The 13,509-nt window shown below is 42.1% G+C and overlaps 1 protein-coding gene across 1 annotated transcript in view; it reads right to left on the bottom strand.

Annotated features, from left to right (window-relative positions):
* Window positions 1–13,050, bottom strand: part of tmem8b (transmembrane protein 8B) — a 133,652-nt gene extending 120,602 nt beyond the window's left edge. The window contains 1 exon segment of the mRNA XM_061261496.1: window positions 12,939–13,050. Within this exon segment, the coding sequence (XP_061117480.1) occupies window positions 12,939–13,023 (85 nt within the window). The 5' untranslated portion in view covers window positions 13,024–13,050.
* Window positions 13,051–13,509: the final 459 nt, after the last annotated feature.

The raw sequence follows: 13,509 nt of genomic DNA, 5'->3' as shown, positions 1-13,509 counted from the left end.
AGCTGTCGGGTCTGTGGAGAGCGTCTCTCTCTCTCTCTGTCTCCCTCTGTGTCTCTCTCTCACACACACTCTCTCTCTGTCTCCCTCTGTGTCTCTCTCTCTCTCACACACACTCTCTCTCTCTGTCTCCCTCTGTGTCTCTCTGTCACACACTCTCTCTCTCTCTCTCTCTGTCTCCCTCTGTGTCTCTCTGTCACACACTCTCTCTCTCTCTCTCTGTCTCCCTCTGTGTCTCTGTCTCACACACTCTCTGTCTCTGTCTCCCTCTGTGTCTCTCTGTCACACACTCTCTCTCTGTCTCCCTCTATCTCTCTCACACACACACACACTCTCTCTTTGTCTCCCTCTATCTCTCTCACACACACACACACTCTCTCTCTGTCTCCCTCTATCTCTCTCACACACACACTCTCTCTCTGTCTCCCTTTATGTCTCTCTCTCATGCTCTGTCTCTGTCTCCCTCTAACTCTTTCTCACACACTCTTTCTCTTTGTCTCCCTTTATGTCTCTTTCACACTCGCTCTCTGTCTTCCACTATGTCTTTTTCTCTTATTCTCTCTCCCTCTCTTTCTCTCTGTCTATCCCCCTCTCTCTGTTGCACCCCTCACTCTCTCTCTCCAGCTCTCTCTCTATATCTCTCTCCCCCTCTCTCTCTGCCTCTCTCTCTCTCTCTCTCTCTCTTTCCGTGTTTTTTCCCTCAGTTTTAATAGGACCCTCAGCGGCTGTATCAGACAGCACACATGGATCAGCCTTCGCTCGTCCAGTTCCCTCACCGCCACAAGCACCAGCTCCCGACCCCTCCACCGCACACAATTACACCCCACACTGCACCTCCCCGAGACAAACAAACAGCACCGTGTGTGTTAAACCGCCAGGATCCCACTGGCACAGCGCTGACCAGCCGACTCGCACTGAAGTTACAAACACAGATGATCGTCTTCTCTGCCGCAAACCCACCAACTCTGAACCGAAATGCTTCAGTCAAATCCCCACTCAAAATTCCTACTCTTCCCGGGCTCTTATCAATCCCCTGATCTGATTTTTAAGGTCAGCTGGGATAATGTGGACTGCAAGAAGTGCAAAGTCTGCACTGTTACTGACGATTAATCCATCACAGGTGGGAACACCGTAACATCGACTGACAGAATATGAAGGATGGAAGCCAGATGATGGATAGTAGGTCAGATAAGATACATGCTGAACTTTATTAGAAGTTAGAACGTCCTGTGAAAATGCGGAGCAGGGATCATCGGCTCTGGACCTTTAATCCAATCCTGTTTTAATTTTATCCCGGGTAATTCACTCAACAGTTAGTGCTACTGATCCGGCCCTGGTTTTCTTTTCTCCCGGGTAATTCACTCAACAGTTAGTGCTACTTATTGGCCAGACTGTCTTCACACCAGACTCCCAGACAAAAACCAGCCCTCAACAAACAGAGATGTAGAGTGATGCTCTTTCCAAAAGGCAGAATACTCATTCTTTTAAATAAAAGACAAATAAAGCCACCACTAGTGATACCGTATTTAACCACTGTGCATCATTTAAAAAATGGAATGCTACAGCTTCATTGTAGACCGGCAAATCAATTCTTAGTAAGACAGTGTTTATCAAATGTTTAACACAGATCAAGCACAAGTAAATGCTTACATACAGTAGATGCACCACATTAGACTACACGCTGAATGCACTGAAAACACAGTATTTTGCTTTGCTTTTCTCACTGTACCTCTGATAAATTTAACTCCGTATCCCCTAATTCACTTCCTAATAACCCTACATTCTCCATTTCCCTCTGGCACTTACTATGGCATCTGAATTTATGTTGTGAGATTATGTTCTGCCTGCTGCAGCCCGTTGCGACCACGTGACCGTTCCTTGCTTAAACCTGCACACATTCATTTATGTAAATGGCATCGGATATGACCATCTGCTTAAATGCTTAAATTTAAATGAAATGTTGATAGTGGTTTCTTTATATTCACAATTTCTAACTGAAGGAAAGAGCGAGTGTAAAAATGATACAACTGCCAACTGTTCCAATGTTACCGGTATTTGCATGCATGCGGCTACAGAAGGCTACATATCGGTAGCATTTAATGAATATCAATCATTTCCCTGCACTCATGAGAAAGGGTAGAGGAGGAAAACTGCATAAATGCAGCATAACTGTACCCTGGACTGCATGAGAAGCCCAGAACCGGTTTGTGGGAGAGGGCATTAGCATGATTATGAATACGAATATAATTGTGGACAAAAACTGTGATTCGAAAATATGCTTTTGAAAAGAGTGCAATTGAAATGATGCACTGAAGGGCTCCAGAGGTGATTGATATAAGTATCTGCATTAGTGCTGTCACACCACAGACCTCTGCAAGCCCTCTAACAAGAGGCTTTCATCTGGAGCCCAGACCTCAGATAACTCCACACCTACAGCCAACAGACACCTCTAAAAAACCCGAGCCTTCAATTCTCACTCTGCTGTGATGACCATTTGTCAATTGGTCCCTAATTCAGCCCAAAGCTACTAATTACAAACATCAGGCAGCTCAGAGCCTTTTAACTGAGTCCTGTTCTTAAGTGGTACTAAATTAATCAATGCAAAGCAGAAAATGGCAAATGAACAGTTTACAAGGTGGCAGTCGATGCACACATTAGAGTCTCGAGAGCGAGCTCGCGCTAATTCGCAGGTATTCTCAAGACAACAAAGCATAAATTACGGCTCATTAATTTCCGCAAGAGTTTAGAAAGGAGAACATCGAATTTGCAAATGAAACCATGGGATTCCTGCATCGACAAAAAAAAAAAAAAAAAAAAAAAAAAAAAAAAAGGCTCCTCACTGATTCCACAGATCCTCGGACGCGTTCGCAGACGGGCGGGCGAGGTAGCCCCCCGCCCGGCATCACGGGCTCATTATGCGCCTCCTCGCGGGGTCAAGTGTCTGAGTGTCTGACGGGACGTCAGGTAGAGCGGGGCTGCTCCTGAGTGTACAGCAGGGGGCCTCTGCTCACAGAGATGAAAGCTCAGATTAGGTTACCACACTCTGTGATAAAAGCGCCACGCACTTCATCACAAAAGAGCTGCCATTTAGACCTATTAAACGCTGCCGTTGTGCCGGGGAGAGGCCGACCCCAGTCCCGCCGCCTCCAGTTCGCCCGGCGGTGACAGCATGAGGAGGAGTATTAATAATCTGCTCCAATGCTCTCCTTCCTGGGGTTAGCAACGTAGCGCTGCTTCTCTCTGATCTTTGGGATGGTTTTATGGAGGCGCTGCCTCAGATATACAGCATAAACCAGTGAGAGTTTAACCCTTCGTGGCAGGGACTACCTTCATGGTCCTTGAGGGTTGAGAACTGTTGGTTTTCCACCCTCCTTTTACCTGGGAGTCAGGTGTGAAGACTGTCTGGTCAATCAGTAGCAGTAATTGTTGAGTTACTTTCCTGGGAGAGCAGAAGACCAGGGTCGGATTTGGATTCACGGGCCAGATTTGATGATCCCTGCTTTAAGGTGTAATATCACAAATAGAATGTGATTGCTAGAATGTTATGAAGTGAACATTCTAATGCTGATGTCACAATCACTACTGGTAACTGTTCTAGAACACTGACTGAGAGTTTTCAAAAAATAAAACATTCCAAACACACAAAACACACAAAGCGCTGTCTTTGTGTCCCTGTGCTTCACAGCCAATGCACTGTACCAGAAAATGGCTGCAACATTCCCATCTAAATCTATCACATCTGAACAGACATAGAGTGACAGGCCACAGCCTAAACCCAAAAGATATAGGCTCACACCCCAGGCTGAATTACTGAATAAGGCACTTTATTAAGGTCCTCCCACGGGTGTATCGTGACTGTTCCCAATGCATAATGCTGGAGACATGGGCAGAACCAATCACAAACTGCTTGCTTGTTGTCCAGGAGAGACTCTTGTGTATAGCAGAGAGACGAGTGCTGATGATTGTTATACAGATTTCTCCAGTGGCTAGTGTTGCTAAGTTCTGTGGGGGAAGTGTTGGTTTGGGGGACCAATTATTCACCTCGTTGTCACTCAAGGATGAAGGCTTTCTATCTGAAAGGAATGAGCTCACCCAATCACTCACTAGCACCTCCTCCACTCAACTGGCTGCCTGCAGTGTCAGGTCAGGTCCTGTTAGGTCACCCCGGGGGTGCTGTGACCAGATTTTGATTCCTTATTGTTATTGTATTAATAGTATATTATTCATTTAAAAAATTTAAAATCAGTTTTACAGATATTAAATTCTCTTTGTAATATATGATCATGTGTACAAGTAGAAGAAGATGGATTGAGTGCATATAAAGTTGTTCTGGATAAGAAACATAAGGTTGTTAAACCTTTCACACTGGTTCTATTCATATCCCATTTGGCAAGCCTTGCACAGTGAAAAATCTTTATGCTGCAATGACAAACCATCAGGGATGGAGGTAACTGACATTTCCATTCTGATCTATCCGTTCCTGCTCTGGCCAAGAATGAATGTCCGGGTGAAAAGTGCAACGTGCCCATTCATCCCGGAAAAGACATCACTGAACGCTCACATATTTTAATATCTGTCATATTAACATCCCTAATCAAGCGTGGGCCCGCAGTTAGCCTCCGGGCTAGAATTAAGATTCGGCTGAAATGGAAATGTTATTAACATCACAAGGGGAAAAAAGGAAAGAGTTTTTTTTCCCGGTCCTGGGAAGGTTAAAGCATTGTGTTTATGTCACACATCTGAAGTCTGCCCTAGCAGAAGTAAGAAAATGATACGTTTCCAGATCCGTCGTCTTGCAGTGTTTCATTTTAATCCGATTCAAATGTTTTTCCAGCGCTTCCGTATGCACGTGTTAATTTCTGATGCTGAATTCCCAGCGTACTGTAATATAGATTATTAATGCTCATTGTTTTAATCACCCGACCGGCACTGTCATTGCTGACGCTGGTTTTATGCGCCTGGGTTATTTAAATCGGAGTAACACAATCACCAAAGTTCAAGGGAAATCTTAAAGTCTCTCTCTCTCTTGCACAACAACACGACTTTGCATATTGAACCATATTTTTCAACTTTATATCAGCGTGCTACAGCACCACTGCCTCCCTGAAGCTGAGTCAGATCCTTTGAGGTATTTAAGTAATGAGTCTTACGCTTTGATTAATCGTCGGGCTATGAATCCTACACCCTACACTCTATCAATGTCTTAAGATAAATCTCTTAAGAGATTTTTTTAAGTGTAAGTTTCCCGAGCTCTGATATCTTCACCGTGACTACATTCCCAGCAGTGTATCTGAACTGCTGCAGGTTGTGTTGATGTCAAGGGGAGAGGAAAGGTCTTTTCAACTCTTTGAATGGGTCTTACACGTGTCTACAGAAAAACCCAGCTGATGCAAAACATTCCCGCAATGCCCTCACAACGTAACGTATAACATCGATAAAGCATTCCAGCAACATTGTGAGAACAATCTGTAAACACAGATCACAGGTCCTCTTCTTCTCTGCATATTGCAGTCTTTACCTCAACATCACATGACTACCACAAAGCCTGGATCCAATCAAAATTGTATTAGGAAATAAATTCATGTTTAGCCTTTTTTCAACCTGAACATGATTTCCTTTTAATGTTGACAACTGCAAAACTGAACATCAGTTTGGAAAGAACAGATCAAACATTTTAGATTTGTCATAGAGGTGACACACTTCTGAGGAATCACAGCCAGACTCACCTGCTGTACAGTTCAATCATTGGCAGCTGAACTATGTATCATACTTTGTCCCATTTTAATGGCATAATAATATATTATGGTATGACATGTTCATCAGCCTAAGACATATGATATAATGCTTGAATAAGGACATAGCCACAAAGAAGAAAATATAAAAACAGTTCTTCTATCTATCTAATGTTTTACAGCTACAAGAAAGATGCATATATCTAGTAGAGATGTACTACCTTTGAATATGAAGTTGCTTTCCAAGCGGAGTGTATAAGTACCACATGTGGGCTATGCAAACTGTCAAAAATGAACTGCCCACACCTTCTTCCTATTTTTCAGGCAAGGACAGAAATAAACCAAAATTATGAAAGATGTCACAGTAGACAATATATTCAAGATGTCACTTCCAGTGTCACAGATCAAAGGCAATCGTGATATTGTATCACTGAGGGAACAAACTACACTATTTTTGTCATGGTCTATGGTCTAATCAAAGCTTATTCCCTCTGTTACAAATTTGTGTGTTTATATGCAGGGTGGGGGGTGGCATTGTTTTACTGTTTGGCAGAGTTCAACCAGAGTTGTGATGCTGGCATGCTGAAAAGCTGACGATGCCTTCCTGCAAATGAATTTTTCTCCCGTCATAATATCTGCGAGAGAGAGTTAGGCAGGTGCTTTCCGTCACTCCCAGATGAATACGACATAAGGAACTGGGTGCAGTGCATCTTGAGTTATGCGCCGCCGTCTCATCGATCGCGCCAGAAAGACACACATTGATAGAGCGCTGCTCGCATCGAGGTTGCACAAAATAATGCAGCAGTAAATTTGTTCCCTGTGATGGAGGTTTTGCCTTTCACCAGAGTGCAGGTTTTTTGGAATGTTTTATTTTTTTCGAAATTCCAATTTACTATTCTAGAACTCGATTTCGATTCCTTCCAGTCACCAGCATTTGATAGTGATTGTTACACCAGCATTAGATTGTTCAGCTAGGAACATTCTAATCATACATTTGTGACCTCACACCTTAATGGGCTAAGTCATTCTGCAGGCACCCATAAAACTGACAAGTCCAGCATCCACACTTCCTGTGATATTTAAATCTCCTGTGGTCTCTTCGCACTGGGTAATATGTGCTCAGTGGCCTCGCCCTGTTGAGCACATTCTGTCCAGGTCTCACAGTTTCTCTCCTTTAGCATACTTCATTATAAAGGGTTTCACCTGCCAGGCTTCTCCGTCCTTCATTATGCACAAGCAGCTCTTCTGTGTGATTGAGTGCCTGCAGTCTGGCTGCGATAGTGCAGGCCGACCAAACCATACGTTCCACTGGAGGACTGCAGGGAGGCTGGCTGGCAGCACACGCTTCAGTGGACATGCGTGTAACACTGCACTCCACACGCTTCAGCGGACATGCATGTAACACTGCACTCCACACGCTTCAGCAGACACGCATGTAACACTGCACTCCACACGCTTCAGCAGACACGCATGTAACACTGCACTCCACACGCTTCAGCAGACACGCATGTAACACTGCACTCCACACGCTTCAGCAGACACGCATGTAACACTGCACTCCACACGCTTCAGCAGACACGCATGTAACACTGCACTCTACACGCTTCAGCAGACACGCATGTAACACTGCACTCCACACGCTTCAATGTGTGTATGGTTGTGCTCTCCTGAACAGACTGGGAACACAGTGATGACATGGGTCTGACAACACAACCAGAAAAATCTAATTGGGGGAAAAATACATTCTAAAAATGGACAAACCTATTTTATTTCTGAAATGAACATTTGCTTGTTTTTTCCATGAACACAATCATACTTTTATGGCCTTAGTGACTTTATGTTCTGGCCCTGGGCAATGTAAAACAAGCAGAGCTTAAAAGTCTACATGAGAACGCAGGCAGACGCTAATACAGAAAAGCCTGACACGGTTTACAAGACTTATTTCCTCTGACACTGTGAAATATGGCACATCGTCCTCTGTCTGTTCTATTCCCACAATGTTGTGACACTCGCGGTGACCTGCTACAAGAGGATTAGTACTGGCCACTGGACGGCTTTGCATGTTCAGCATTAAGAATAATTTTTGGGCAAACAGACCAACTGCAGATTATGAGCGTCGAGAACCAGTGTTGCCTCCAAGTAACGTAATCTGTGTGTGTGTGGCAGCCTCAAGCTAAGCACTGTAGGGGGACTGCAGGCAGCATTCAGCAAGGGCTTCATTTGCAGCAGTTAGACCATGTTTTACCTTCTGAGGAGTAGGTGTTTTGGAATGTTTTTTTGTTTTCAGAATTGTAAGTAGGTGTTCTAGAACTCCCTTGCTTTCAGTCACCAGTAGCGATTGTTACATCAGCATTAGAATGTTCAGCTAAGTTAACACTCTAGTCACATATTTGTGACCTCACACCTTAAAGGATACGGGGAGAACAAACAAAAAACAAAGCAGGGGCCTAGTGTAGGCACCAAAATGTAAGTTCAACATTCAGCACCATTGGGTTAAGCCAAACCATTGCAATAAAAGCATATGTCTAATAACATGTGTACATTTAATATTTAAGTAATCACATGGAATATTTTCCTCGACATGCAACATAAACATGTATAGCATATGATCCTAAGATGAACTATTAGAGCCAAAGAGAGATTTCATCATACTAGAAGCTACCCCCTCCTATGCCATTTTCTTTATTAACTACCAGCATTCAAAGTGAGCGTTCGCTGTTTACATGATGGATTTTTCACAAACTGTTCCTGAACTTATAATCTCTTCATAAGCTTGCACGGAAGATTTAGATTTCTTTTTTTATTTCACTGCTTTTCCCAAGAGATGATAAGGTTGCACAGCAGGCAGAGAGAACTTGAGCTTGCAGTGGTTTAGTTAATCTAAAGCCACGCTAAAGCTAATAGCCGAGAAGAGCTATGAAGTAATCAAAGTGTACCCTTGCACAGGGTCTTTAAGCCAAGTCCTGTTCTGTTCCGCTCCGAAGTATACATATAAGCAGATCATCTCATTTGTCATAATACAGGAATGCAAACTCTTCTTTACATTCAAAGGAGAGATTGTTACTCTGAGATGAAAGGGGAAATAATGAGTGCTAGATATGCCCAAAGCCCTCGATTTGCGTCTGCCTCGTTTTTCCCATTTAAGCCCGGCCCCCTGATCTGAGCATGATCTAACGCTGAATAAAACGGGACTGTTGATTTTTCTTGCCTCCTTATCTTGTTGCATTACTGTGTTTAACTGATTAAGATTACAGTGAGAAAGATTACAGAGGGATCCTTTCTTAGCATATCACCCACAGGTGATGCTCACTTTAAACACCTTTATACACACAGTGTTAGATAGATCTGACTGTGGATATGGATGAAAAACAAAGCCATCCTTAGCCAAGGAGAAATAAACATCTGTATGAGACCGACAGGGTGCCATTTACTCTATTGCAGTAAAATGTGATATCTCAGAGTCGATTTAACACTGAAAGTGTTTATTTTGTAGGACATAAGAGATAAGTTACATATACAAAAAAGCATAAGTGGCAATATCAGCGATGCCGGAATCGTTTATATGGTGTGGGTCATGGGAGGGAAATGTATATCACACACAGTTCCTTTTTATTGACGGCTGAGTTCACTCTCAGAATGGTTCCCTTGGCTGGTCTCCATAGATCAACCGTTTTTGTTTTTTTCTGGAAGCCTCTATCACGATGTGAAGTGTGAAAGCTCCCAGACAAAGAACCGTTTTCCCCCAACAAAGAAGCCTTTAACTACAGTAGATATGGCTCTTCTATGGAATCAAAGGGTTCCTTTCAATGGGATCTCTTTTCTGAGAATGTATGTAATTGTGGCTTAGCCTTGTTGTGATGACCTAACAAAATTCACTTTCATAGAAATGGACAATGAAAGTGTGCTTTTTTTCTCCTGTGTTGACCTGGACCTTCTGTTCACCATTAGTACAATGGTGGATTCATCCACAGGATATTCTCCAAGGTCTGCAGGCAAAATTACTTTGGAAAAAAAGGAGAAAACATGCTGAAACAACGCCTTCTGTAGATTGCACCAAATAACCCTAAATGGAGGTCTCATTAATCTATTTCCGGCCTTTACCAAAAAGTGAGGGCTGAAATTTTGCATAAGTCCCAGAACAGCCTTTCTCAGAGCAGTGGGGTCTGGGACAAAACAAGGGGCCATCACAGGCTCCAACTGTGTGTCGTGCATTTAACTATTTTCTGGGGAAGAATGAGCAAATGGGGGACAGCTTGACCATTACTGTAATGGGTCACTCTTTACAATAAGGTTAATTAATTGTCATTAACTAATGTAGTTGTTAACATTAATTAATGATGGACAAAAACATTAATTAAGCCTGAAATTAACTTTTCTTCTGTTAATGCATTTCGTATTTGTTAACAACTAACTAACATATTTCTGACATGATATTTACAGTACACATTAGCAAACCATAGGATGAACGTATAATTAGTTAACCATTACAAATATATTAACTGACTTTTTCATTCCCATATGAATTGGCAATAGCTAATGCAGTCGTTAACATGAATTAATGATGTACAAATACTTTAACAGAGCTGTACGGATGAACTTCTCAGTAGTAGTGAGTAAACAACTGCCCTGTCACCCTGTGAAACATTCTGTTATAGATGTGTTATAATGCCCACCATGCATAGAACATAGCGTAGCAGGACAAAGCACTGTGTACAAGCTACAAAAAAGCACAAAGACGTCAGTAATTGATGTGCTTCTGACCATCAAAGCAATCAATACGTCAATTGACTAAGCATTCAAAATCATACACACACTCCTCTTGGACACTTCTTACAAATATACGCTTAGATATTAATATCCACTCAGTGTGCACTTTATTAGGTAGACCTGTACACTAGCTTGTTAATGCAAATATTCAATCAGCCAATCATATCGCAGCAACTAAATGCATATATGCATGCAGACATGGTCAAGAGGTTCAGCTGTTTTTCAGACCAAATATCACAATGGAGAAGAAATGTGATCTAAGTGACTTTAACTGTCGAATGATTGTTGATGTCAGACAGGGTGGTTTGAGTATCTCAGACATTTTCATACATAACATACTCTAGAGTTTGCAGAGAATGGTGTGAAAAACAAAAAACATCCAGTGAGCAGCAGTTCTGTGGCAGAAACACCTTGTTAATGAGAGACGTCAGAGGAGAATGCCAGACTGGTCAAAGCTGACAGGAAGGTGACAGTAACGCAAATAACCACACATTACAAGTGTACAAAATAATAATACTTAATAAAGTGCTAACTGAGTGTAGGTGGCTATAGATATGGCAACAAAAATGATCAATAGTATCTGTGTACTCTACAATATAAGAATAGCTCATACCTTCTTCTAATTTCAATGATCACTCCTTAATTTTAATTTCTTTAAGTTTGTATTTTCAATCATTTTTTGTTGAGGTCATTCTTTCTCATATGACGGGATTTAGCACATCTCAGTATATTATTATATCCCAATAAGCTCTGTAGGCCAATAAACTGGTCGTTTTTCTTTTTTTGCTCACATCTGCTCTAAAAAAAAAAACTACACACAATTATCTGGCCATAGCTGCCAAAACACAATTATCTTGTAGCTGCCACTCAATCAGAGAGGTCATGACAATAGTGTCGATAATTATGTGCTTCGTTGCCCATTCCAAAGCAGTCATTTGTCAGTGCAAAGACAGCCTAATATAAATAAATAAACAAATGAATAAATAAATAAATGGTTGCCTTGTAGAAGTACATTAGTACCATATCATTGATACCAATAGTAACAAATATCAAATAATGACGACCACAGTGGCAAAGAAAATCTATATAACTGGTTTCCTATTCCTGTAATTACTATCATTCTCAAGAATATTTGGTTTAAATATTTGTATAGGCAGGCGAGGCAGCTGATGATCTTGTCGCCTGTCACCGTGCCCTCGCGCACCGAAATAGCTTTTTCCTCAGCGCTTCACGTGCCCGCCTGACACCTATGATCTAAAGCGCGCGGCGTGCGCCATCCGTCAGCCCTGCCAAAAGACGCCTCAGCACACCTGTGCGCACTTGTGTCTTCATCAGAGATAGAGCACAGGTTTGCTGATTTCATCTCAGAATAGATCCCATTCCTCAAGATAAACCACATCCAGTCCACTCCACACATGCAAATCTTGATAAAGAAGGATGTCGGCCGTCACTGACATTCCACTTTATTTTTCTCTTGGAATTTTGCCTTACCATTGTTGCTGTGTTTGTAAACATCTCGCAAGGGCTTGTCTGTTGGTTGAAAATGCTAGCTGCGATAATTGTAAAGTATAAATAATACGAATATGAATAATAATTGCACTACAATCAATGTGCAATGAAGTCTCTCACACACAATACCTTCTCAAAATCCCTAAATTGGTTAAATAATTCTATATGTCATCACACGATTCAAAGACAGACATAGACATTTAATGTATTGGTTCTGTTTAGAGACAACTTGCACGGATTTTCAGAATCTGAAATCAAGAACTTCCGCTGAACCAGGGGGACAGCGAGTATCCTGTCCGTACACGGCGACCATACGAGTGTTCGTCACGGAAGGCTGTAAATACACGTGTACGCTACAACAATAGACTGCAGCCAATGCATACAGATTGTCCTGTATCTTGATTCCTTTCAAAACAGCAAAAATACAAAGAATTTCACATAACTAAATTCTGATATATTCGCATCAGTCGGAAGAAAAAGTATAACATATTGAACAGCTTATCATATGCGGTCTCACATTTTCAGAAACAATTACCGTAGTCTAATAAGGAATATTCTATAATTTCTATTTTATAGTAGCATATGGAAGAGTTGACGGGCATTCCGCAAAAACCAAGTGATTTATGCGTTAAATCTGAAGCCAAAATCATTTGACAGGAAAATGAAGCTACTAGCCTGCAAGTACTATAATCAGCTGAGTGATGGTTACTAAAGTGTTGGATTCATGCGTAAAGCAATTGAGAAACGGTGCACATTTATATTACTAGCGGACGACAATCTGACTTTTTGGTTTACAACCCAGTTGATGAGCCAGTAACGATATTGCCGAAATCAAAGCGCGATGTTCCGAAGTACTTCAGCACTACCACAAAGGACAGCTCCATTGCATCAAGAGCAGATAGGAATCTCTTTCTCAACACGTTAATGACTCACCTCCGAAAGAGTAGAGATAGGTGTAAACAATCAACAGGAGAAGCCAGCGGACCCCCTCCATGCCCGTAGCGTCCAGTCGCCGCATCGTGATAAACTGAACGTTTACCTCCGAAAAAAGCACGGGCGCGATTTTATATCGCTATGCTAGTCCACATTTTCAGTTATTGCAAAGGACCAGCTGTTCGGGCATGACGTAATTTAGATGGCTATTCCGAGAACGCTCCTCCTCGAATCGCTGTGATTTGACGATTCGTGCATTCAAAGGCTATTCATTGGTGGCTTTCGCTATCCATCTTCAAGCGATGCAGAGGTAAATACCTCCGATCTTGGGGGAGGAAGGTTTACTGCGAGTGAGAGAGACCCCAAGATGACTGTAATATTAAAAGTGCAACAAAAAAGTACTAAAATCACATCCTAGGTATTAGTGCTCACTAGAATTAAGTAGCCGAAATGTAACAATTGCGAGATGATATTCGGTCAGCCCCTAGCATTTAGAAGCGTACAGAAGCATAAGCAAATTCCAGTAGACGGATGTATTGTGAGACAGAATTACTGCTTTCTTTCTCTCTGT

Source organism: Conger conger, chromosome 11 (assembly GCF_963514075.1).
Source record: "Conger conger chromosome 11, fConCon1.1, whole genome shotgun sequence".
Taxonomy (NCBI): Eukaryota; Metazoa; Chordata; class Actinopteri; order Anguilliformes; family Congridae; genus Conger; species Conger conger.
This window is presented reverse-complemented; position numbering and strand designations above follow the sequence as displayed.